Raw genomic sequence first — 24363 nt, 5'->3', positions numbered from 1 at the left:
AGAACTGAGATGCCTCTCACCTAGCTTCTGTTTCTCACATCAGCAGTTGGACAAGCAGCAATAAAATTGCTTGTGCACTGAGTGCTTTTAGTTGGTTAAACTGGGGAGGTGATGTCTTAGTGGTATTATTGCGGGACTGTTAATCTAGAGACCCAGATAATGTTCGAACCTTAATGTAGGAACTTGAATTCAATAATAATAATAGAAGTTTGGAATTAAGAATTTAATAATGACCATGAATTCATTGTTGATTGTAGAAAAAATCTATCTAGTTCACTAACGTCCCTTAGGGAAGGAAACTGTCATCCTTACTTGGTATGGCCTACACGTGACTCCAGACCCACAGCAATGTGATTGACTCTTAACTGCCCTCTGGGCAATTAGGAATGAGCAATAAATGCTGCCTAGCCAGCAATGCCCTCATCCTGTAAATGAATAAATTAAAAAAACTCTAGCACTATCTTCACTTGTCCTTGAAAATTTCTGAATATTCTTCGTATCTGGCAAGTGGAAAATATGTAGATTTCTCAGTAATTTGAGTATTCTTAGTGTAATGTTGGAATTTTAATGGCCAAAAGCTGTGATGAAAGGGTTTTTTGGAATGCAATAATTGGTCTATATCTAAGCATATATTTGGGGCCAGCTTTCCCTCTATCTCAGTTGGTAGAGCAGAGGACTTTATAGTGGATTAAAAAATTAAGGGCTGTCATGGCTCAATCATAGTGTCCCTACCTCGGTAGCGGAAGGCCCAGGTTCAAGTCCCATTTGCTTCAGAGGTGTGTCTAATATGTCTTAATTAATTGATTAAAACATCTGTACTTGGGATCCAAGGCTGTCGATGGTAAACTTGCTATTTTTGGTTGAAATTACTTATTTTCTGAGTAGTTTCCATGCAGTCACACACTGTCTCTGCCTAATTACCCAAGACTAACATCACCACTGATCAGAAGATTGTAGGAAGAGTCTTGTGAATAATTGCTGTTTTGGCTATTAATGCTGTAGGAGATTACGGAAAAAATGTGTAACCATACAGAAAATTAACGCAAAGATGTGCAGGAGCTTCCCTGAGCCATAAAAGCACAAAACATAGGCCATTTGGCTCCTCAAGCCCACCTTGTAATTCAGCAAAAATGAATCAATTGGGGAAATTCAGCAACCAATTTGCACCTAACAAAGTCCACAAATTACAACAAGATAAATGATCAGATAGAAATAGTGTTTTAAGCCAGAATTCAACATTTGGTCTAAAATAATTTTAGGTAGTTTAGCCAGGTGTGAATGTTTAAATGTTATTTCAAGACGGAACAAGTTCACATTTGATCCCACTATAGGCAATAATGTTCTAGATCTTCTTGGTGAAAATAACAACCAAGCTGACTAGGTGCTTTTCATCTATCAGTATAATACCACTAAGAAAGATTCTGGACAGTTTGTAAGTGTTTGTGATGATGCTTTTCTACCAGGATGTCTCTGTCCAAGAACTTCCTGCTGTGTTGGTGTTCAAAGATGGAACCTACTACACATATGATGGTGAGTCCAGAAAGCACTTGTGTACATCTGTTATTGTGGGGAGAAATTACGGGAAGATGATGCTAAAGCCAAAATTCATGAAATAGGACATAGCACGGTACCCTTAGAACCTATACAAAGATGCCCGCTGTCTGTACCTTCTTTTTAATGTTCTGCTAGGGTGAAAATGGAATTGAAAAGCCTGATTCTTCTGAACTGAACTCAAATCATTCGTGGCCTCTGGCCTGAAAATCCAGAATTGCACTTATTTTTGTTCCTGGGGGACAATTGACCTTGTCCAATTGTTTAGCTCAAATAAATGACTTTGGTACATGCCTATTTAGCCAAATTTACGACCATTTTGGCACTTTGTGATCACTCAAGTAATTTGTTAAAGTTGTTTATATGTTCGTCTCAGGTTTGGCCGAACACTACCAAATCGTCAATATAAACAGTATAATTCCAACACAACACTTAATCTTTCAGTGACTTTGTTGGATAATTGTTGACAAATTATTGCTGCATTTTTACAAATGGTGTGACTTTAAATTGATAAAGCCCATACAAAGGCAAAAAAAATTTTGGTGTATCAATCAATGGAACTTATCAATATCCTTTCATTATGTCAATTAGTGTAACAAGTCATGCATGTCCAATTCTCTTGATGCAATTCGCCAATCATGGTGTCGGATATGAATCTACCATTGTTACCACATTGACGTTGCTATAATCAATGCAGTGTTTGTGATCAATTTTGTTTTGACACCATCAAGAAGGTGAGCCCACCTACTATGACTCTGTTCAGTAATGTCATTGTCCATTGTAAACTTTAACTAGAAGGGTCTCGACCCGAAACGTCAGCTTTCCCGCTCCTCTGATGCTGCTTGGCCTGCTGTGTTCATCCAGCTCTACACAGTGTTATCTCAGATTCTCCAGCATCGGCAGTTCCTACTATCTCTGATTATTAGAGGGACCCACTTTTTGAATTTTCTCTTTCTGGTTCATTTTCATATTATGAAATTATATTTCACTCCCTATTTCTTTCCTCGAGATTATGGATGATGGGCTGAAGACGTAAATTGTTTTATTCTGAAACTCTGCTTATCTCTGAAAACTTGTGAAGTAAAATTTGAAACTTGATCTGACTGTTTCTTTGGGTAATCCATGTTGTAAAATATTGGACTAACTTTTCCACTACTGTTTTTTGGTCTCGTTCTCCCCAAGGGCACTGTTTTGGGAAATCTTGCTGATGCATTCATGATTGTTTTAAAAAAAGTACTGATTCCTACTCCTGGTTTTACAATTACTAAGACCCTGCTAAACCGTTCTTTAAAAGCTGGTACCAGAATTAAAGGCATAGTTTAGTATTATTTTGAAACGTGCAATTTTAGGATAAATAGGAAAAACATCTGCAATCTTCAGTGCTACTTTTGGCACAAAGGAGAACATGGAGCAAATGCCAAACTGTTGTCCACTATAGATACTGCACTAATGGGATTCAGTGCAATTGAATGGCCTGTGAATGGATTACAAGTCTTTTTCATGTTGGAATGGAGCCATGTTGCCCAGCAGCTATTTCAATGATAGCACATTGTAGTGGGTGTACTAAGACAGCGCTTTGATGTTGTGGATATTGTGTTTTTCTCATGCCTTCATGTTTTGTATCATTCCTGATAAGACAACATGCTCATTCAGGTATCAATCCAGTAAACCCCCTCTAACCAGAAGACCATGCGACCGAAGAGCAGAAAAAGGCCATTCAGTCTATCAAGTCTACTCTGCCATTCAGTGAAATCATGACTAATTTGATCATCCTGAACTCTACTTTCCTTCCTTGTTCCCATAATGCTGGACCCTGTTATTAATTAAAAATCTATTCATCTCCGTCTTGATTTCACTTATGACTCAGCCTTGATAGTGTGATAAAGAATTCCACTGATCCACGACGCTCTGAGAAGAAATTCTTACTTATCTCTGTCTGAATTAGATGACCCCTTGTTTTGACATTATGCTGTCTAGCCTTAGACTCTCCCAAAGGGGAAACAACCTTTTTGTACCTACCTTGTCAAGCACTCTATAAGAATTTTTGTAAGTTTCAATAAGGTCTCCTCTCAATCTTCTAAACCACAATGAGTGCAAGCCTAACCCATGCAACTTCGCATACGAAAATCCCTGCATACCCATTATCAATCTTGCGCACCTTCTCTGAATTGTTTCCAATGCCAGTATACTTTCCTTTAGATAAGGGCACCAAAACTTTTTTTTTGTTAGTTTTGAGTGATTTTTCCTGACTAGTGTATGGTATAATTCTAACAAGACCTCCACGTTGTTATACTCTATTCCCTTTGAAATAAAAGACCAGCATTCCATTTGCCTTTCCTATCGTGTGCTGAACTTAAATGCTAGTTTTTTGTGATTCGTACACCGGGACTCCCAAATCCAAAATTTAAATAATCAGCTCTTCGCAAGGTGCACAACACATTTTTCCACAGTGTATTCCATTTGCTGGGTTTTTGCCTATTCACTTAACCTGTCTATACCCCTCTGTATCATGCCCACTACTTGGCTACTCACCTATTTTTAAGTCATCTGAGCATTTGGTGCTAGTACTTCAGTCATCTAAGTATATTAATATATATTGTACATAATTGTGACTACAGCACTAATCTTTCTCAACTAGTTATAGTTTGCCATCTTGGAAATATCCCCTTTATCTAAACTCTGCCTTCTATTAGTTAACCAGTTCTCTTTCTATACTAATACAGTGTGCCCAATATCATGGGTTCTTATATGTGGTACCTTTTATTGTACACCTTTTAGCAATCCAAATATAATACATCTACTGGTTCCCCTTTACCTGTCATATGCTTGTTACCTCCTCAAATAACTCTTAAGAAATTTAACAGGCATGATTATCCCTTCATGAAGCCATGTTGACTCTGCTTGATTATGTTGTGTATTTCTAAATGCTGTATTATTACAATCTTCATATCACATCACATTTTCCCAGTGACAGATATTAAGCTAACTGGCCTATAGTTACTTGTTTTTGTCTCCCTTTTTGAATAAATGGTACATTTGCAGTTTTCCTGTCCTGTAGGACTTTGCCAGAATCTAAGGATTCTTGGAAGATTACTACCACTGCATGCCCTATCTCTTTAATATCCTAGGATGCAACATCAGGGTCCAGGGAACTTATCATCCTTTAGTCCTATTAGTTTTCCTACTACTTTTTTTCTCCTCTAATGATAATTGTTGTGTTTATTTCTGTCCCTCTTAAACCCTTTGATTATTTAGTATGTTTGAAATGCTATTAGTGTCATCACTGTGAAGACTGATAGAGAGTATTTATCTAACTCCGCTGCTATTTCCTGGTTCCCCATTATTATTCCCCCAGATTTGTTCTGTAGTGGGCCTGTATTTACTTTGATCCCTTTTGCTTGTGACATATTTAAAGAAGATCTTGCTGTCTGTTTTTTATATTACTTGCAAGATTATTTTCTTAACTCATTATTTTGTTGGCTTGTAAAACTCCCCAGTCGCCTGGTTTACCACTGACCTAAACTAGTCAAGGTCAGTGACAGTGCTGGAAACATTGGCTTGATGGTGTTCGATAGTGGAGTCTACGGGAGGTAGGAAGTTTGTGTTTGGTTTCTGCATGGTAGCCAGGTGTGCCAGATAGAAACAGCCACATCTTTGCCACAACAAGGTTTATGACAATACTGGATTTGGCTCCTTGAGCATGAAGTGCTGCAAGTACAAATGGATGAAGCCAAAAAGAGATCAATTGGTGTGAGAATAATAGAAAAGGACTTGCAGAGCCAGGGAAAGATTTATTGAAAAATAGAAATTTTCACCTCAGCAAGAGGCCATACAGCCTGTTTTGCTTATGACAGTTTGTTGAAAGTTGTCCAATTTCCACACCTTGTTCTTTCCTCCATAGCCTTGTAAATGCTTCCATTTCAAGTATTAGCCCAGTGTTCAATTTAAAGGTTACTATTGAGTCAGGATCCACTGCCCTTTCAGGCCTTCGATTTCAGATTATCGTAATGCACTTAATTGAAATAAATTCCTCAACTCTCCTCTGTTTTTTTTTACAAATTATTCAACAGAAATTGTCCACCAACCAGAATTTTCAATATTCCTCCACTTCCACACCAAAGCAACTGTTAGACATGTATAGATTATCGATGCAAGTCTGAACTGATTGTAAAAGAAATATTTTTCCTTTGGTGTTCACAATGAAACGAGTCAAAAGTGGATCGACTCTAAGCCTCTGAAAATTGCAGTATATTTTGAGGCATGTTTTAATTTGATTCCTACTATTACAATAAGCTAGTGTTTCTTAAATCTGTGTCTTCTGGTTATCAGCACTTCTGACAGTAGGAACAGTTTCCCCTCATTTGTTAAAATTCCTTAACTCAGAACATCACTACTAAATCTCCCTTTTAAACTTGTCTACTCTGAGGAGAGCAATCTCTGCTTTTACATAGGTATATATGAAAACATAAATTAGAAGCAGGAATAGGCCATTTGGCCCCTGAAGTCTACTCTGCCATTCAGCAAGATCACAGCTGAGTTAGTTGTGACCTCAACTCGATATTCTAGCCTAACCACAATAACCTCTGACTCCCTTTTCATCAAAAATGTATTTACCACTGTTTTTTAAAAAAAAATTCAGGGACTTGGCCTCTATCAATTCCAGAGATAGGTGAAGAGAGCTCTAAAGCCGTGGCATTCATCAGGCTTTATGGCCCATTAGCAGAGTTGTACTCCAGTGCAATCCACAACCTCCATGCTCAGCTATCCCCCATTCTATTACATCAAGCCACAGAAAACCAGGTTCAAGAAGGCATGCCAAGATTAGTAGTAGAATTGTCAACCTGGTGAAGCTACAAAACAGGACTCCTTCCTTGCCAAACAGTATAAGCAGAAAGTGATAGAGCTAAGTAATTCCACAACCAACGGATCAGATCTAAACCCTGTTGGGAATAGTAGTGGACAATTAAACAACTTGTGGAAGAGGAGGCTCTAGAAACATCCCCATTGTCAATGATGGGAGAATCCAGCAAATCCAGATTCAGTGCAAAAGATAGTACTGAGACATTTACAACAGTCCTCAGCCAGATGTATTGAGTAGACATTCCATGTTATAATGTTCAGAAGTCCCCAGCATCAGAAATGCCAGTCTTCAGCCAACTCAATTCACTCCACATGATGTCAAAAAATGGTTGGGGGCGCTGGATACGGCAAAGACTGTGGGGCCTGACAACATTCCGGCAATAGCACTGATGTACTCATGGGCAGACGAAACAAAAACTGGGTGCCCACTTTGCCGAACACCTATCCTTCATCCATAAAAATGACACCCAGCTTCCAGTTGCTTGCCACTTCAACACACCATGCTCCCATTCTAATGTTTCTGTCTCAGACTTGCTGCAATGCTCCAGCAAGGTTTAATGCATCTTCATCTTCTGCCTAGGCACATTACAGCCTCCAGGACTTGATGTGTATGTTATCTACCCCGACACTACTAGGTCCTGTTTTGTACAGGTTTCTGTCAGCACAGACAACCCATTTTTGGCCATTTACATTTCTTGTTAGCATCCTATCGAGCATTTCTCTCTGTCGCTCTCTTTCACTCTGTCTCCTACTCTGCTTATTGTTTGTCTATCCTTTTTCCTGTCTGGCACCGTTTACATGTACTCTATGTGGCTGTCTTGCTCTCTGGTATGCTGTTCTCATGATCTCTCACTCTCATGCTCTCTAACTCTCTCAATTTTCTTTGAACAGATGCTGCCAGGCCTCCGGAGCTTGTCCAGCACTTTTTGCTTTTTCTTCAGACTTTTATCCACAGTTCTTTATTATTGTTTTAATGCTCTGGGGGTGAGTGTTCAGACCAGGCAAATTTAGCAAATTTTCTGAACTAAAAGACATCAGTGAATTAGATGAGTTTTTACGACAATCGACGTGGCATTGTCATCATTTGGGTAACTTCTGATTTCTTATTTTTATTAAATTCTAATTCTGTCGTCTGCCATGACGAGATTTAGCCCCATCTGTACAAAAAACAGCAAAGGAGACTTTCACTGAAAGATTAGAAACAGTGATGCAAGGGAACAGTTTCCTTTGTTTCAGATGTGCTGTGGGTGTGATACAGAAGCCATTGAAATCTATACTTAAGAGAGACTGCTGATTACAGTCTAATGTAAATTTATGCAATATTTGTTACGTTCAGTAGTTCATTTTGTGAGTTATTTCAGCTCAGAATACACTGCTGTACATGTGCAGTACAGTATTTCAACTTGTACATCCATTCCATTCCTTTCAAACATTTTCCTGTTCTGAAATTCAAACTCTGGCTTTAATATTGATTCATATGGGATTTCATGATTCACTGGGAGTTTTCTCATCTAGTGAATTTTATGAACGGAACTACTCTGTTAAATGAGGAATGTGCATTTTCACCAAATACTCCTAACATCAATATCCTGAACGTCATCATTGACCAGAAAGATAAGTTAACAAGACAGATGCTTACGAGAGAAAGTCAGAAGTTGGAAACTCTTAACAGTAACTCATGATCTGATCCTCAAAGCCTCTCCGTCATCTGCAAATTTCAAATCCACAGTGCATGTAATGCACCCCTCTCGCCTGACCAGAGTGCGGTTGCATAGTCAAAGGTGATGGAAGAAGAGCTCAAAGACATGCCGAGCTCAGATGCAGTGCTTGTAACAATATGCAGTAGTTAATTGCTACTTGCTTGAAATATTATCCTGCTGAATCTGACAGGTTAAAAAAAACTATGATCTTTCAAACATGTCAGTTTCTTGCTGTATGCTTTATGTATGCACTCTCTTCTTTGGTGAGCATGACAATCTTAATTTGGTAAGCTCCAGCCAAGGCCTTAAAATTTTAATAGGAGTCTGGAAGTTATTCCCCAGTTTACTAATAGACGTCTTTGCATGTTTCTAGTCTCTTGTTCTGCCTTCTAAGGTGATTACTGCTACCTAAAATATAACTACCTAACCTAAGCCTCCTAAAAATGACTGATGCCCAGCCCCCTTGCCACCATCATCATTCTCACCTATTCAAGATCGCCCTTAATACCTACCTTTTTGACTGAGTTTTTAGTGACACCTTGGAATGCGTCCTATTTTGTTTAGCACCATTTTTCTTTACTGTATCTCTAAAGCACCTTGATTTTTTTTTTTCCCTAGCTTAATGGTGGGGTGGTTGCATTGAATTTTGGGCTGGAGAAAGATACAGAGATATGGAGTAAACAGGGGCATGAAAGGTTTTTGACGTGACCATGTAATCCAGACTACCACTTGATGCAGGAGTGTGTCAGAGTTTCCTTTTTCTGCGTGATCTGAAGTTGCGCATTAGGCCTTGTTTAAATATTACTTTCACAGGCATCCAACCACCTCCACAAATAGTTGTAGTGTCACAGGATTGTACAAAATGGAAACAGACCTTTCAATCCAACTCATCTGCACTGACCAGATATCCTAAACTGACCTAGTCCCATTTGCTAGCATTTGGCCCATATCCCTCTAAACTCTTCCTATTCATATATTCATCCAGGTGTCTTTTAAATATTGTAATTGTACTTGCCTCCATCACCTCCAGCAGTTTGTTCCATATAAGCACCACCCTATGCATGAAAAAGTTGCATCTTGGGTCCCTTTTGGGCACCTTACCCAAGATTCTTCCTGGCAAGATAAGTCCTTTGGTGAAAGAGGAGTGTGTGAAAAACAGAATTGCAGCTACCAAAAATTGTTGTGGTCCTCCTAGACCCACATTCATAACTAAGCAAACACTTTTATTTATTAACATATACCCCTGACTGTTGGTGATCACTGTTTAAGTTGCCTCCACATTAACAAATCCTAATCAGTGCAGGACTAACGGTTCCCCCTTTTTGGGGCAACTCAATTTTCCAAGAACTTTGAAAACTGGCACAAAACCCTTCATTGACATTAGCAAAGAGTCCACTATCTGTTCTCAAATGTCAAGTTTACTATTCTCGGAAATCATCAGGCCTTTGCCCATCTTTTCTGCAGTGTCAGAGGTGCAAATTAGTAAATGTGACAATGCAGAAAGTCATGGGTGTGAACCCACATCCTGTCCTGTTAAATCGATTCTATTAATATAATGCTACTGTCAAGCTAGTTATTCCAGAAGTATTTTTTTGTCTATTAATGTACTGCAGTGGAAGGCAAATTGTGGGCTTTCTCTCTACATGTACTCTGCTGCTTGAAGAATTCAATAACAAACTCGGCACCATTTTTTTTGTTTTGACTAGCTCTTAAGCTTTAGTATGTTTAATATAATTTCTACTTAGAGAAAAAGCTTAAAGTGGGTGTGTTTTCTGAACCTAGATTTGGTACTTTCGAGTAATGCACATACCTATATTCAGTTTGTGTGCTAGGCATCAGATGGCATAACCACCAGCGCTAGGGGTAATGGACTTAGGAGCAGCATGAAATGTGCAAGAGGCCAGTCAGAGGAGCATAGTTCTTGAGGTGTGCTTTTGTGTGGGGAGTGGAAAGGATGGAGGCAGGTGAGGAGTTAGGAGGGGAGTGTAGAGGTGAGACACAGAACTCAAATATTTAATCAGACTGCTGCTCAAATATGGCAGTGATATATTGCCACAGCTGTCTTTTTGAGTTATTAGATTCATATTCCTGCAGCTGAATATTAAAAATGTTTTGGCAATGTTTGCGAGAAATCGTTGAGTTATTTGCATTGAAATCTACGTTTATCTCAAGCAAGTGCGCCTAAAGTAGATTTATCTTGCTGTTTAAGTCTGCATTTGTCTGCATAATAGTCATTACACTACACACTAATTCATTGCATTTGAAATTTATGCAATGTATCTCATTCTTTAGTATCTCTTCTTGCGTATCTTTGTGGGTGGAGTTCCTAAGTCTGAGTCTGAAACCATCTGGTGTCAAAAGTCCCTGCATTATTGCATAGTTTTCAAGCCAAATTCTTTTGTAAAATGTATTGAAGCATGAACAGTGCAGCAATTTGTGAACATACTTTTCAGAGGATTCCTGAAAATCAGGATATTTAAAATTACACAAGAGGGAGATTTTACAGATCCTGCTGTTGGGTGTGGGGACACTGAATTAGACAGGCTGTGAAATTTTGATTTTGTGATGCCAGTTGAGTTCCAGAGACTATGTCCACAGTACATATGCAACAAGTCAGGCCTTAGGCCATTCTATGGCTAGTTCACAATACATTATTAATAGTATTATAAGCCATGACTACTCATTAGCATAAACATTTAAAATTATGTTTCATCTTCAGTGGTCCATGAGAACTTCTCAGATTTGTTTCAAGGTGGCTATATTAGTTGGCTTTGTGCAGTTGGCTGAGGTCAATGGTATTTCTGGTTGGAGGTAAGCAGGACAGTAGCAGCTTACAGGAAGACTCTAGATCAGCAAGGACCAGGGTTGGGAATTTAAAGTTCAGGGTTCTGGTACATGCAGCAGTGGAAGAGGGATCTAAACTGGGGCACAGGGTGAGGTCAGGAGTGTGAAAGGTAGGGCCTGGCACTGGTGATGACAGTGAGAAAGTCAGTCAAGGTAAGAAAATAAGGAACCTAAAAAACGGTGCCATCTAAATATACGTCTTCTCGGTGTAGGCTGATGGAGCCCTCATAGGACTTTGAGTTCACCTACAACATTTCATTATCTTGGACAATATCCTTTTACATTCATTTGAAGGGAAGACCAACTGATCCTGTCAGTTCAGCCATATCCCACAGATGTTTGACTACACACTGGACATTATCCATGAGCTCTCAATGATGGAATGAATGAAATAACACAGCATTGTTTCCTCATTAATGAAGGAAACACCTGACTCCCCTGTAACTGTCAATACATTTTAACTGTGAAGTGTGCCAGTGCATTTAGTTCTCTGGCCAAGCTAGTCTCAACAAATAACAGCGATGCTCATACAAATAAAGTGAACCCAATGTAGTGTGAAATACTTACCAGCGTAATTTAAATTTGAAAAGTCACCCTGCCACCTCTATGCTCTCAATAGTCTTTTTTATTGAAATGGAGTTGGGCAGGAAAGTTGTAGCTATGATGCAGAGATTCCCTGTTTGACCAAGAAGCTCCCTTAACCCAACAAAACCTGCAGCTTTTTTAACAACGTTTCCACCACTGCAGGTTTCTTCTAGATCAGAATCTCAGGTTTCCTGTGCACACTGCTGGCACTTTAAATTTTAATTGCATTCCTTTGGGAACAGTAAGAAATGGAGAATGATGCGTACTTATCCTTCCATTAATTTGAATGGCAAATCCAAATAAAGTTCCACCTGGATTCTTTTGTCAAAACAAAGCTTCGAAGACAGGCTATAGTTGCATGAGTTTTATTATTTTTTATTGAAAATAAAAAACAATACATTTCTAAATTTTGAATAGCATATTATATTCTGTTATTATAGTATCGTGTAACTATGAATACAATAATAAACTGGGAAACAAATGCAGTTTGATCTGTGGAAAATTCACTCAACTTTTGCATGACAACAGATCTACATAAAGGGCAGAGGAAAAGGAGCTACAGATCAACTGAACAATCCATTTGACTAAACAGTTTTAATTTGAATTTTTTTTGTATGATCAACTTAGTCTTAAATAATGCCAAAACACAAATTTGAATTTCAAAGAGATGTGCTCCATTGTTTCAACTTCAAGATAGAGTATTGCATAAGTACAGAGTTCTTTAGTTCAGATCCTTCAGGAATCAGTATTTTCAGCTACAATTTCAGTTGCTGTATATCTTTTTGTAGTTCTGTAGTGGGTCCCTTTTTTAATGATAGACATCGTTTCAAGCACATGGGATGTAGCAACATGTAGTCCTGTTGCTCCTTGAAAAGATCTTTGTATTTATAAAGTTTGTACCCTTGTTTTGACAAGCTAGATAGCAGTTGTTTGATAATTGAAGTTTTGGATTCTTCAATGCCATCTGATGAATTACTTGCAGTTTGAAAGTTGACAGAAAGTTTGGTGTAGTCGCTAACTATTGTTACATCCTGTTTAATGCCAAGGGGCAGATTGTATGAAATCCTCTTTAAAGTGTTGATTATAGTTTTTTTTTGACAGGATGCTTTTAAAGTAATTCTTTGCTTAATGGCATTATGCTCAATAGATGCTGTGAATGGGTGCAGACAATGACACCCCCTGTGGAAGCAAAATAGATCAATTAATTTTAAATCACAGATACAACAATATTTAATCATTGAAAACAGCTAAGATCAATTGATTAATTTTCAAATTTGGTTAGATATGCTATTTTCAAAATTTTGTAACGATTTCAAAATTTAGTCTTAGTAAAGGTAATAGTTGTTGGATTTCAGTTGTAGGTCTAACTTTTTTAATGCGATAGGAAAATCAGTGGCTACAGAGGAGTTCTAGCTGCATACTAGTCTTAGACAAAAACTTATTTGGGGCTGACTTTTAAAATTCTGAAAGAGTCATATAATACTCAATGTTAATTCTATTTCTATCTCCACTAATGCTGCCACACCTGCATTTCTCCAGCACTTTACTTGATGGTTCAGTGTTGTGTATAGGAAAGGATTTGATCAAATCTGTCCAGTTGGAACATTATTCCTGGTTGCCAAATGTGGGTTTATCCTAGAATGCCTTCAGAGAATTTGTAATGCTTGCTACTCAAGAATGCTTTTCCTAATCATCGTTAACACTGTATGAAAGAAAATAGCTTTTCTGTTCTAAACTCTTAATTACATTTTCATTTTACACAAGAGGAAGGAAATACTGTATATCTAGATCAAACATAAAATGACAGCTAATATTTTAACCCTGATAGAATGAAAACAATGCAAATAAATTGCTGATTTATTTTGGGCTTAAAACAATTTTGATTGTTCCTTGTTTAAAAAAAACAGCAGCAATTCAATTAAAAGTGAAAAATATCAAACTTTAAAAAGAGCTACTTACAAGTGAAGAATCAAGATTACAATCAGCATTTCTTGAGTCAGTGTAGCAGGAGCTGTTTGAGGTATGTGGTACTTTCTGTTCCACCTGCTCTTATATACATGAGAGGATTCCATCTCCGGGGAAAGTCCCATTTCATCAACGGTGTTTCATTTCATTACAAAATGAAAGTGAAAATCGTTAATTATGCAGTCAGGAAATGCATGCCAAATAGCAACAAGCTTTAGCAGCCTTTTTTCAGTATGTATTGTAGTTGATAGAAGAGGGTGGGATAAACTGGTGAACTAATGGTCCTTATTCCTAAAAAAGTTACAGATACTTTTGAATTTTAAGTTAAATTGCTTATATTTGCATATAAGCTGGAGTAATGAGCATTCACAAAGGTTTTTGGTCTAAACATATCCTTCCATTTCTGTTTATTGTATTAACTATTCTACACCCTGCATTAAAAAAGCAAAACACTACTCAGGGTCAAATTTTCCCATGCTAAGCAAAGTTTGAAAGTGGGAGAATTTTCTGAATAGAAACCCAGAACCTACCTTAGTCACAAAGCTGACTGGATTTGTCTGAATCAGGGAAGTGGATTGGTTGCTGAAATTACGAGTCAGGAGCAGAAAATCCCACCTTGCGAGAGCTGCTGGTCATTCAAACTGTCACCTCCGGAGCCTGATAATGACGCAGCAGTCTGTGGCTGCTGACGGGACTCCCCTACGTCTTCCAAACCTCCAGAAGAGGCTGGGTTTCTGAGGTTGCAGCCCTGGGTGGGATGGGGCCCTTGAGTAGTTGTTAATTGATTCCTTTAAGGGCTTTAGTTGGTGATGGGACAGGAAGATCAACCATGGACCTTCCCATTCTTACCACCCAGAACCTAATTTCTAAGGTGCTGGGAAATGGGTGGGTATCTCCTTGATGCCAAGCTGCCTGATTTGCTGATCATTGCCACTTTTTGAAGGGTTTTGTTTTGCTATTCTAAAGCCCTCCACTTTCTTTCAGTTTTGTTTCCCCCATTCTGAGTTTAAATATAAAATTGGCAGCAATACTGGATTAAGACTTTCAAAACATAGAGAAAAGATTTTTACCCCAATTATTGATTCAGAATACATTCTCCTTGAGAGGGAGGTTAGAAGCATGTTTTCCTCAGTTATGAAATGTATTTAGTTTGTGTCAATACAACAGCGACATCCATGTCCCACAAGTAAAGAAATTTTTTTTAAAAAATCAATCTAAGCTTTCAGTCTCTTCTTTCACCCCATCCCACCCAATTTTTAAATAGATTTGTACAGGCAAAGGTGGAAAACAATATGGTACATCAGGGCCCAATAACTGATACCCTAGAAGCCCACTGTGCCAGGGAGGGCTGGGACTGATGTATGGGCCAGGAACGTCACCAGGATCCATGATTTATGGGTTCTTGCCCCAGTGCATGGCTTGCTGAATCTTCTTTCCTCTGCCGTTTTGTCATTACCTTTTTCTGTTGGCAAATTGTGCTGACCTAAATGCGGGTGGGTGCGTCAAAGTGACACAGCTGAAATCTTGTTTCGTGCAATTTGCACACAAGGCACTAGAGCCAACCACCAGCAATTGGCATTCACCATGGAGGAGTTTCTGGGGCATAAATTCTATGCACATGAATATAGATATGTGTAGGTCTCATTAGTTCGACTAGTTTCGAAAATGTAAAAATGGTTTTGAATCAAGAAGTTTGCCTCATTTGCCTTTTTATGAATGCTCATTTTCCTATTGAAAATTCCCCAGAGCCGAATTAAATAGGGCATATGAAAAGTGGGCAGAAATCCCACCCCACAGCAGTGAGTCCTGAATTAGATTGGTGAGGATGGTAGAAAGTCTACAAATATGATTGCTCAGGATTGACAAACTTCAGCAAAATGTTTGAAATTGTGGGGATTTCCTGTTCCATGGGTCCCACTAAAATCTTAAAAGGTGAATTGAGATTATTGCCTAATAAGTCATGCAGGGTTCTTTGTCACTCCCAAATTTTATTCATGGTCCTTATGTGTAAAAACACCGCCTTTACTTTAATCACTTTCTTGCTGTGCAGCAAAATAAGTCAGATTTGCATTTCTTTAAATTTTCATGTGCTGTGTTGCTGTTTTTGGACTGCTTTTGGCTTTTTGTCAAACATTAGACATTTCCTCTTTCTGGGCTGTTGGTTCCTGTAAATACTTTCAGGTTGCGAAATGGTTGTTGACTAGGCATTTCTTCTCGTGTCATCAGTCATATCAGTAACCTGCATCACCTAATTTGGTCATGCTATACATTGTTTCCTTTTGCCTGGGTCAAGATTTGTATACATAACTATCATTTGTTCATAAGGTGAATTAATTAACCTTTCATTATTTATTCAGAGAAGATACTGATCTACCTTATTCAAAGAATCGATATGTTGTTTACATGTTCATTGACTCATTAACAGACAATTGAGACAGAAGAGAAAAATAACAACTAGTAAATTTCTACATGTTTTACTTCACGGGGCACAATGCACAGGGCAATGTCTTTCTGCTTTTTTAGTACATGACCAGTTATTTGCTCTTTCACATATTTAGTTGTAGCTTCACTTCTGACTTTTTTTTAAACTGCTTTATCTCCCCATTTTGCATGTACTCACCTTCAATTCTTCAAGGTCAAGTCAAGTCGCCATAGTCTGACCAGACCATAGGGCTGCTCTTTCATTAGAGAGAGACACGACTAGTGGTGATTTAACCTGAGAGCCACTATACCTCAGGAGAGGGAAGAGCTTGAGAAGGGCAGTCCTGTATGGCGACCTCAGCTGGTGATGGGAATTGAACCCGCGCTGTTGGCATCACACTGCTTCACAAACCAATTGTCCTGCCAACTAAGCTAAACCGACCCCCTTCCCTCTATTCTCCACCCACCCTTTTGGTTTTCAGTAATAACACTGTTGCCTCTAGTTATTATGGATTCATGCTCCCTTCTGGGATTCAAGAGTATAATCTCAGTTAACATTGATTGTAGTACTGAAGAAGGGCAGTGATGTAACAAAAGCAGGAAATGCTGGACAAACTCAGCAGGCCTGGCAAATACTTGTTTCAGAGATAGTAGGAACTGCAGAACTATCCATCTTCTATCCGCCTCCCCCTCTCTCCCTATTTATTTCAGAACCCCCTTCCCCTCCCCCACTCTCCCTATTTATTTCAGAACCCCCTTCCCCTCCCCCATTTCTGAAGAAGGGTCTAGGCCCGAAACGTCAACTTTCCTGCTCCTCTGATGCTGCTTGGCCTGCTGTGTTCATCCAGCTCTACACCTTGTTATCTGGCAAATACTTTCTCTTTTTGTTTCAGATTTCCAGCAGCTCTTAGTTTCTTTTGAGGGCAGAATTGTATTGTCAAGGTATTGTCTTTCATCATCCCACTTGTCTGTTCAGGTGGATGTAAAGGAAATTCCCTTTATTGCTGAAAGGACATGATGTGGTACAGGAGAGGTTACTACTGAACTCATAAACCAGCCTGGATTAATAATCCAGCAAAAGAAAATTCAGATCATATACCATGATGTTTTCAGAATTTTAGTTCCATTTTTAAATTTTACCTGATTTTTATTTCTAGATATAAAAAGTCAACAAGAAAGCAGACTGACGTGAGGACTTAATGGTTCACTAATGTCCCATGTTAATGGAAGAAAACTTGCCATTCTTGCCAAGTCGAGACTGCATGAGCTTCTAGCCCCATGCCAAAATGGTTATCTCATAATGACTATCTGAAATAGCCTAACAATAGGGTTCCCAAGTTAGTGATTGCTATGCCGAGTGGTGCATCCAACAGGCTGGGAGCTTGTCAATTTTTAAATTTCCCTCAACTGTGTAAACTACATGAATCACAGGCATTTGCATTAGTTATTGTAAATAAACAATAGGGGAGGTGATGGCCTAGTGGTATTATCGCTGGACTGTTAATCCAGAGATCCGGATAATGTTCTGGGGACCCGGATTCGAATCCCGCCACGGCAAACGGTGGAATTTGGATTCAATAAATACCTGAAATTAATCATCTAATGATGACTGTGAATCCATTGTCAATTGTTGTAAAAACCCATCTGGTTCACTAATGTCCTTTAGGGATGGAAACTGCCATCCTTATCTGGTCTGGCTGACTCCAGACCCACAGCAATGTGGCTGACTCTTAACTGCCCTCTGGGCAATAAATGTTGCCTAGCCAGCAACGCCCTCATCCCGTGAATGAATAGGAAAACATTAATTGTTGGCCTGCATCAGGATTCAGAAAGAGGTTTTGCTGCATTAATTTTGAATTGAATTAATTTCCACAGAACTTACCACTGACTACCGTTCCATTCTATCTGCAGACCAGTTGGAGGACAATCAGGAGGGGGATGGATTAGGGATGGGGATTTGATGCAGTGGTCCTTGAAATTGGTTTCATGGAAGAAGTATAGAGTTTGGAGTTCAGAATGGGAGAAAATGATGGAGATTGGGTGTGGCTACTAACAAGGTGTTCCTTTTGTCTGGGATCATTGAGGTGAGTGGAACCAAAAACCTTGGCAATACTGAGGTTGGAGCATAGAGTTTGACTTCATGGTGGCTTCAATAATGAAAAAAAGGAGGTAAATTATTGTATTGAGAGGTTCTGAGACTGCACATTGTAACTTCTAGGAGGTCCAGATGTGCAACTTCCAGGGTACTTCCAATCTCTGACTATGAAGACCGGAAGATCTGGGCCATGAAATTGGAAAAAAATGTTTATATGGGTATAAAATGTATTAGATTCCATAAATTAAATGATTAAGCATGTCAGCAATTGTGTATTATACTATCCTGCATTACTCTCTGTACTTTATTATATGGATTAAAAAGTTACATATAAATCATTTCCACATTCCTGGAGTAAAGTCTATATAACAGAACGTGGTGGCTTGGTGGTTAGCACTGCTGCCTCACAGCGCCAGTGACCCGGGTTCAATTCCACCCTCGGGTGACTGTCTGTGTGGAGCTTGCACATTCTCCCCATGTTTGGATGGGTTTCCTCCAGGGGCTCCGGTTTCCTCCCACAGTCCAAAGATGTGCAGGCTAGGTGGATTGGCCATGCTAAATTGCCCATGGTGTTTAGGGATGTGTAGATTAGGTGGGTTACAGGGGATGGGTCTGGGTGGGATGCTCTGAGGGTCGGTGTGGACCTGTTGGGCCGAAGGACCTGTTTCCACACTGTAGGGATTCCACAAAATAAAAAGTCACATTTGATGGTGTAATATTTGTAATATTAATTACGATTTCACAAGAAACAATAATGTAAGCCAAAGCCATTTGGCTGTGCTTGCTGAGTCAATGATATAGTTTCAGCATTAGAATTTATTAACTTTGCTACCTTTTCATGTGAAAATAGTGCAACGTGGAATAAGTTGACTGAAGGGATTTGATCCATAATATTCTGGTAGTTGCTAACTCATTAAGTGACTAATGATTAATTGCTTTATACTTTTCTTTTAAAATTCATTTGTGGGATGTGGGCATCACTGGCATCCCTAGTTACGCTTGAAGATTGTGGTGAGCTGCCTTCTTGAACCGCTGCAGTCCACCTGCTCTGGGTTGACCCACAATGCCATTAGAGAGGGAATTCCAGGATATTGATTGAGTGATAGTGAAGGAATGCCAGTATATTTCCAAGTCGGGATGGTGAGTGGCTTGAAATGGAACTTACCATGTATCTACTGCCCTTGTCCTTCTAGATGGAAGTGGTCGTGGGTTTGGGAAGTGGTCGTGGGTTTGGAAAGTGCTGTCTGAGGATCTTTGGCGAATTTCTGCAGCGCCTCTCATAGATAGTAGATACTGCTTCTACTCAGCGTAGATGGTGGAGGGAGTGATTGCTTGTGGATGAAGTTCCAGGCAAGTGTAAAGTATTCCATTACACTCCCAGCTTAAGCCTTCTGGATGGTGGACAGGCTCTGACGCATCAGGAGATGGGTTGCTTGCTGCAGGAATCCAAGCCTCTGACCTGCTTTTGTAGCCATTGTGTTTATGTGGCAAGTCCAGTTGAGTTTCTGGTCATTGTTAACCCCAAGTTGTTGATCGTGGGGGATTCGGTGATGATAACACCACTGAATGTCAAGGGACACTGATTAGATTGTCTTTTATTAGTGATGGTCATAATCAAGCATTTGTGAGGCACGAATATTACTTGCCATTTGTCAGCCCAGGCCTGGATATTGTGCAGATCTTGTTGCATTTGAACACTGACTGCTTCACTATCTGAAGAGTTCTGAATGGTGCTGAACATTGTGCAATCATCAACAACATCTCCACTTCTGACCTTATGGTGGAGGGAAGGTCATTGAAGCAGCTGAAGATGGTTGGGCATAGGACACAACCCTGAGGATCTCCTGCAGAGATGTTCTGGATTTGAGATGACTGACTTTGAACAACCACAACCATCTTCCTATCTACCAGGTATGACTTCAACCAGTAGAGAATTTGCCCCTGAAGCCCATTGATTCCAGTTTTGCTAGGGCTCCTTGATGCCACACTTGGTCAAAAGTAGGCTTAATGTCAAGGGCTGTCACTCTCACCTCATCTCTAGAATTCAGCTCTTTTGTCCATGTTTGACCCAAGGCTGTAACGAGATCGGGAGCTGAGTGGCCCTGCTGGATCCCAAACTGGGTATCACTAAACAGATTATTGCTGTGCGGGTGCTGCTTGATAGCACTGTTGATGAAACCTCCCATCTCTTTATTGATGATTGAGAGTAGACTTATGGGACAGTGATTGGCTGGGTTGGATTTGTCTTGCTTTTTACGTACAGGTCATACCTGGGAAATCTTCCACATTGCCTGGTAGATGCCAGTGTTGTAACTGTTCTGGAACAACTTGGCTAGGGAAACGGCAAATTCTGGAGCACTGGTTTTCAGTACTACTGCTGGAATGTTGTCAGGGCCAAAGCCTTTGCAGTATCCAGTGTCTCCAACCGTTTCTTGATATCACGTGGAGTGAATCAAACTAGCTGAAGACTGGTATCTGTGATACTGGGGACCACTAGAGGAAGCTGGGATGAATCATCCACTTGGTACTTCTGGTTGAAGATTGTTATGAATTCTTCAGCCTTATCCTTTGCACTGATGTGCTGGGCTTTTCGATCATTTGACGAAAAGGATATTTGTGGGGCCTCCTCCTCCAGTGAGTTGTTTAGTTGTCCACCACTATTCACGATTGGGTGTGGCAGTTCTGCAGAGCTTAGCTCTGATCTGCTTGTTGTAGGATCACTTAGCTCTTTCTATTACATGCTGCTTATGCTGTTTGGCATGTAAGTCGTCCTGTTTGGTAGCTTCACCAGGTTGACACCTCATTTTCGGGTATGCCTGGTGCTGCTCCAGGTATTCCCTCCTGCACTCTCCATTGAAGGGTCGATCCCCGGCTTGATGTTAATGGTTGAGTGAGGGACATGCCGGGCGATGAAGTTGCAGATTGTGCTGGTGTATCGTGTACAATTCTGCTGTTGATGGCCCCCAGTGCCTCATGGATGCCCAGTCTTGAGTTGCCCGATCTGTTCAAAGTCTGTCCCATTTAGTACAGTCATAGTGCCACAGAACACAGTGGAGGTTATTCTCAATGTGAAGGCGGGACTCCGTCTCCACAAGGACTGTGCGGTGGTGACTTATACCGATACTGTTATGGACAGATGCATCTGCAGCCAGCAGATTGGTATGCCACTCATAATTTTATAAACCTCTTTAAAGTCACCCCTCAACCTCCTACACTGCAGTGTAAAAAACAAGTCCCAGTCTATCCAGTCTCTCCACATAACTCAAACCCTGCAGTCCCAGCAACATCCTGATAAATCTTTTCCAAACTTTCTCCAATCCAATAATATCCTGCCTATAGCAGGACAACTAGAACTGTACACAAGTACTTGAAAAGTGGCCTCACCAGTGAGTAATTTAAGTTTGCTAAGTGTACGCTTTGAATATAATTTAAGGAAACTGAAATTAATGCATGATCTTTGAGCAAACTCCAAGCATTGTTATTTTGTTAATAAAATCGCCTTGTCTTTAAGTAGTTGCTTAATGTCTCCATTCCATGTTGTTCTGGAAGGCAGTTGATAACCTCTTGACAATGCATCCAACACCAGTCCAATTACAAAGGGTGTCCAGTAGTCACAGTTTTGCAATGAAGGTGAGCGATGCAAAACTTTCAAAACAAATTTGATGCTGCCGTTTGTGTTTGAAAGCAGAGCCTGGGTTTGTTTTATCTGAGTATTATCAAAAAATGCTTTTTCACACCAATATTGTAGCAGCATGACATTATCGCAAATTGCCTCGACCACAAACATGGAACTCTGTGCATCATCTTCAAGTACCTTAATTGACAGGTGATCTGCATTGTGAGATTGAGCCATGACATCAATTAATGGAGATACCTGTAAGCTGAGAGAAAAACCGTCAGTGAAAATAGGAAGGGACAAATTAAGTGCTTCCCTTGAAGGTTCTTTACTAAAAGACACACTTTGATCTAGACGGCAAATGCATTTAGGTCTAACTAGCCAACATGTAGTGGTTTTGAATTGGTTCCGGTCTAGACATTGACCAAAATGTTAGAATTTGTCAAACCTGTGATTGTCCTTTTCGTAGTTCAGTGTCTTTGTGGAAGTGTTAATATGTTGAGCCAAATGTAATGGTGTTTGCCAATATTTAGACTTGCCATTACACCCTTCAGAGAAACAAAAAAATTATCTACACAGTTACTCAAAATGCAACCTGATGAGAGCACAGCAAGGGCAACAGAGCGTTTGGGACCCAAGTGAAAAAGGCAGCCAGCAGAATATTTACTTAACTGATTAAATTAGAAGATTGGGAAATAAATAGCAGATGGCCTAAGATGGAGGGTGAGTTAAAGGAACTAAATTCAATGTTCCATCAGATAGTGCTGAAATAACTCCACAGAGGATGGTATCCCGTCTCCAACTCATCGTACATGACGCTGGTCCGGCTTCCTCAGAGTTAGTTCTCAGCGAACAGAACCTTTGACACGCCTATTGATATCTGTCAGCCAGGGCTCCCTGATTGGAACTGTTAACCTGTCCAATTAGGAAACTCCTATTCTATGAAGTCCACCTAGCTGAAGTTGTTACAATCACTACATCGTTCCCCCTCTAAATCTGGGGCCATTTTTGTGGCTTTGGCACCAAACTTTACTTCAGGGAGTTAAGAGACAACAAGGTGCAGGGCTGGATGAACACAGCAGGCCAAGCGGCATCATAGGAGCAGAGAGGCTGACGTTTCGGGCCTAGACCCTTCATCAGAAAAGGGGGAGGGGAAGGGGTTTCTGAAATAAATGGGGAGAGAGTGGGAGGCGGATAGGAGACGATAGGTGGAGAGGAAACAAACAGGTCGAAGAGGCGGGGATGGAGCCAGTAAAGGTGAGTGTAGGTGGGGAGTTAGGAAGGGGATAGGTCAGTCCAGGGAGGACGGACAGGTCAAGGGGGTGGGATGAGGTTGGTCGGTAGGAGATGGAGGTGCGGCTTGGGGTGGGAGGAGGGGATAGGTGGGAGGAAGAACAGGTTAGGGAGGCAGGGACGAGTTGGACTGGTTTTGGGATGCGGTGGGGGGAGGGGAGATTTTGAAACTTGTGAAATCCACATTGATACCATTGGGCTGCAGGGTTCCCAAGCGGAATATGAGTTGCTGTTCCTGCAACCTTCAGGTGGCATCGTTGTGGCACTGCAGGAGGCCCAGGATGGACATGTCGTCTGAGGAATGGGAGGGGGAATTGAAATGGTTCGCGACTGGGAGGTGCAGTTGTTTATTGCGAGCCGAGCGTAGGTGTTCTGCAAAGCAGTCCCCGAGCCTCCGCTTGGTTTCCCCGATGTAGAGGAAGCCACAGCGGGTACAGCGGATGCAGTATACCACATTGGCAGATGTGCAGGTGAACATCTGCTTGATGTGGAAAGTCTTCTTGGGGCCTGGGATGGGGGCAGGTGTAGCACTTCCTGCGGTTGCAGGGAAAAGTGCCGGGTGTGGTGGAGCTGGAGGGGAGTGTGGAGCGGACAAGGGAGTCACGGAGAGAGTGGTCCCTCCGGAAAGCAGATAAGGGTGGGGAGGGAAAGATGTGTTTAGTGGTGGGGTCGGATTGCAGATGGCGGAAGTGTCGGAGGATGATGCGTTGGATCCGGAGGTTGGTGGGGTGGTACGTGAGGATGAGGGGGATTCTTTTTTAGTTCTTATTGCATGGACGGGGTGTGAGGGATGAGGTGCGGAAGATGTGGGAGACACGGTTGAGGGCGTTCTCGACCACCGAGGGGGGGAAGTTGCGGTCCTTGAAAAACGAGGACAACTGAGATGTACGGGAGTGGAATGCCTCATCCTGGGAGCAGATGCGGCGGAGGCGAAGGAATTGGGAATAGGGTCGTTTCCATAGTGTAGTGGTTATCACGTTCGCCTCACGCAAAAGGTCCCCAGTTCGATCCTGGGTGGGAACATTCATTATTCTCTCTCCCCCTGAAGTAAACTCTCTTTTTCACTTAGAGGAGTCATATGTCCAACATTGGCATTCCTGATACCAAGTCACCCCAACCACTACCCACGGCCACTCCAGTCCAAGAAGATCAGATTTAACATAATGGGGAGTCTCCTTGCTATTAGCAACTCTGGTAGAGCTTTCCTTGCAGTTGCATGAGGAGTGATCCGATAATTCAATAGGAACTGAGAAAGTTTGGTATTGAGTGAAACTATAGGCTGTTTTTTTAAGGCTGCCTTCAAAGTTTGTACTGTCTTTCTACCAGACCATTTGACGATGCCCCACCAATGCAGCTATGTCTGCATCCAATCCTGGCCACCAGACATAACTTGTCACCGACGTCTTCATTTTAGACACCTCCGGATGACCGTC

The 24363-nt window shown here is 40.7% G+C and overlaps 1 protein-coding gene across 1 annotated transcript in view; it reads left to right on the top strand.

Moving 5' to 3' along the window:
* tmx3b (thioredoxin related transmembrane protein 3b) overlaps window positions 1-24363 on the top strand; it is a 134141-nt gene that overhangs the window by 70161 nt on the left and 39617 nt on the right. The window contains exon 9 of the mRNA XM_020517218.2: window positions 1464-1530. Within this exon, the coding sequence (XP_020372807.2) occupies window positions 1464-1530 (67 nt within the window). The remainder of the gene's footprint in view (window positions 1-1463; window positions 1531-24363) is intronic.

The sequence above is a fragment of the Rhincodon typus genome, chromosome 4 (assembly GCF_021869965.1).
Source record: "Rhincodon typus isolate 14 chromosome 4, sRhiTyp1.1, whole genome shotgun sequence".
Classification (NCBI taxonomy): domain Eukaryota; kingdom Metazoa; phylum Chordata; class Chondrichthyes; order Orectolobiformes; family Rhincodontidae; genus Rhincodon; species Rhincodon typus.
This window is presented reverse-complemented; position numbering and strand designations above follow the sequence as displayed.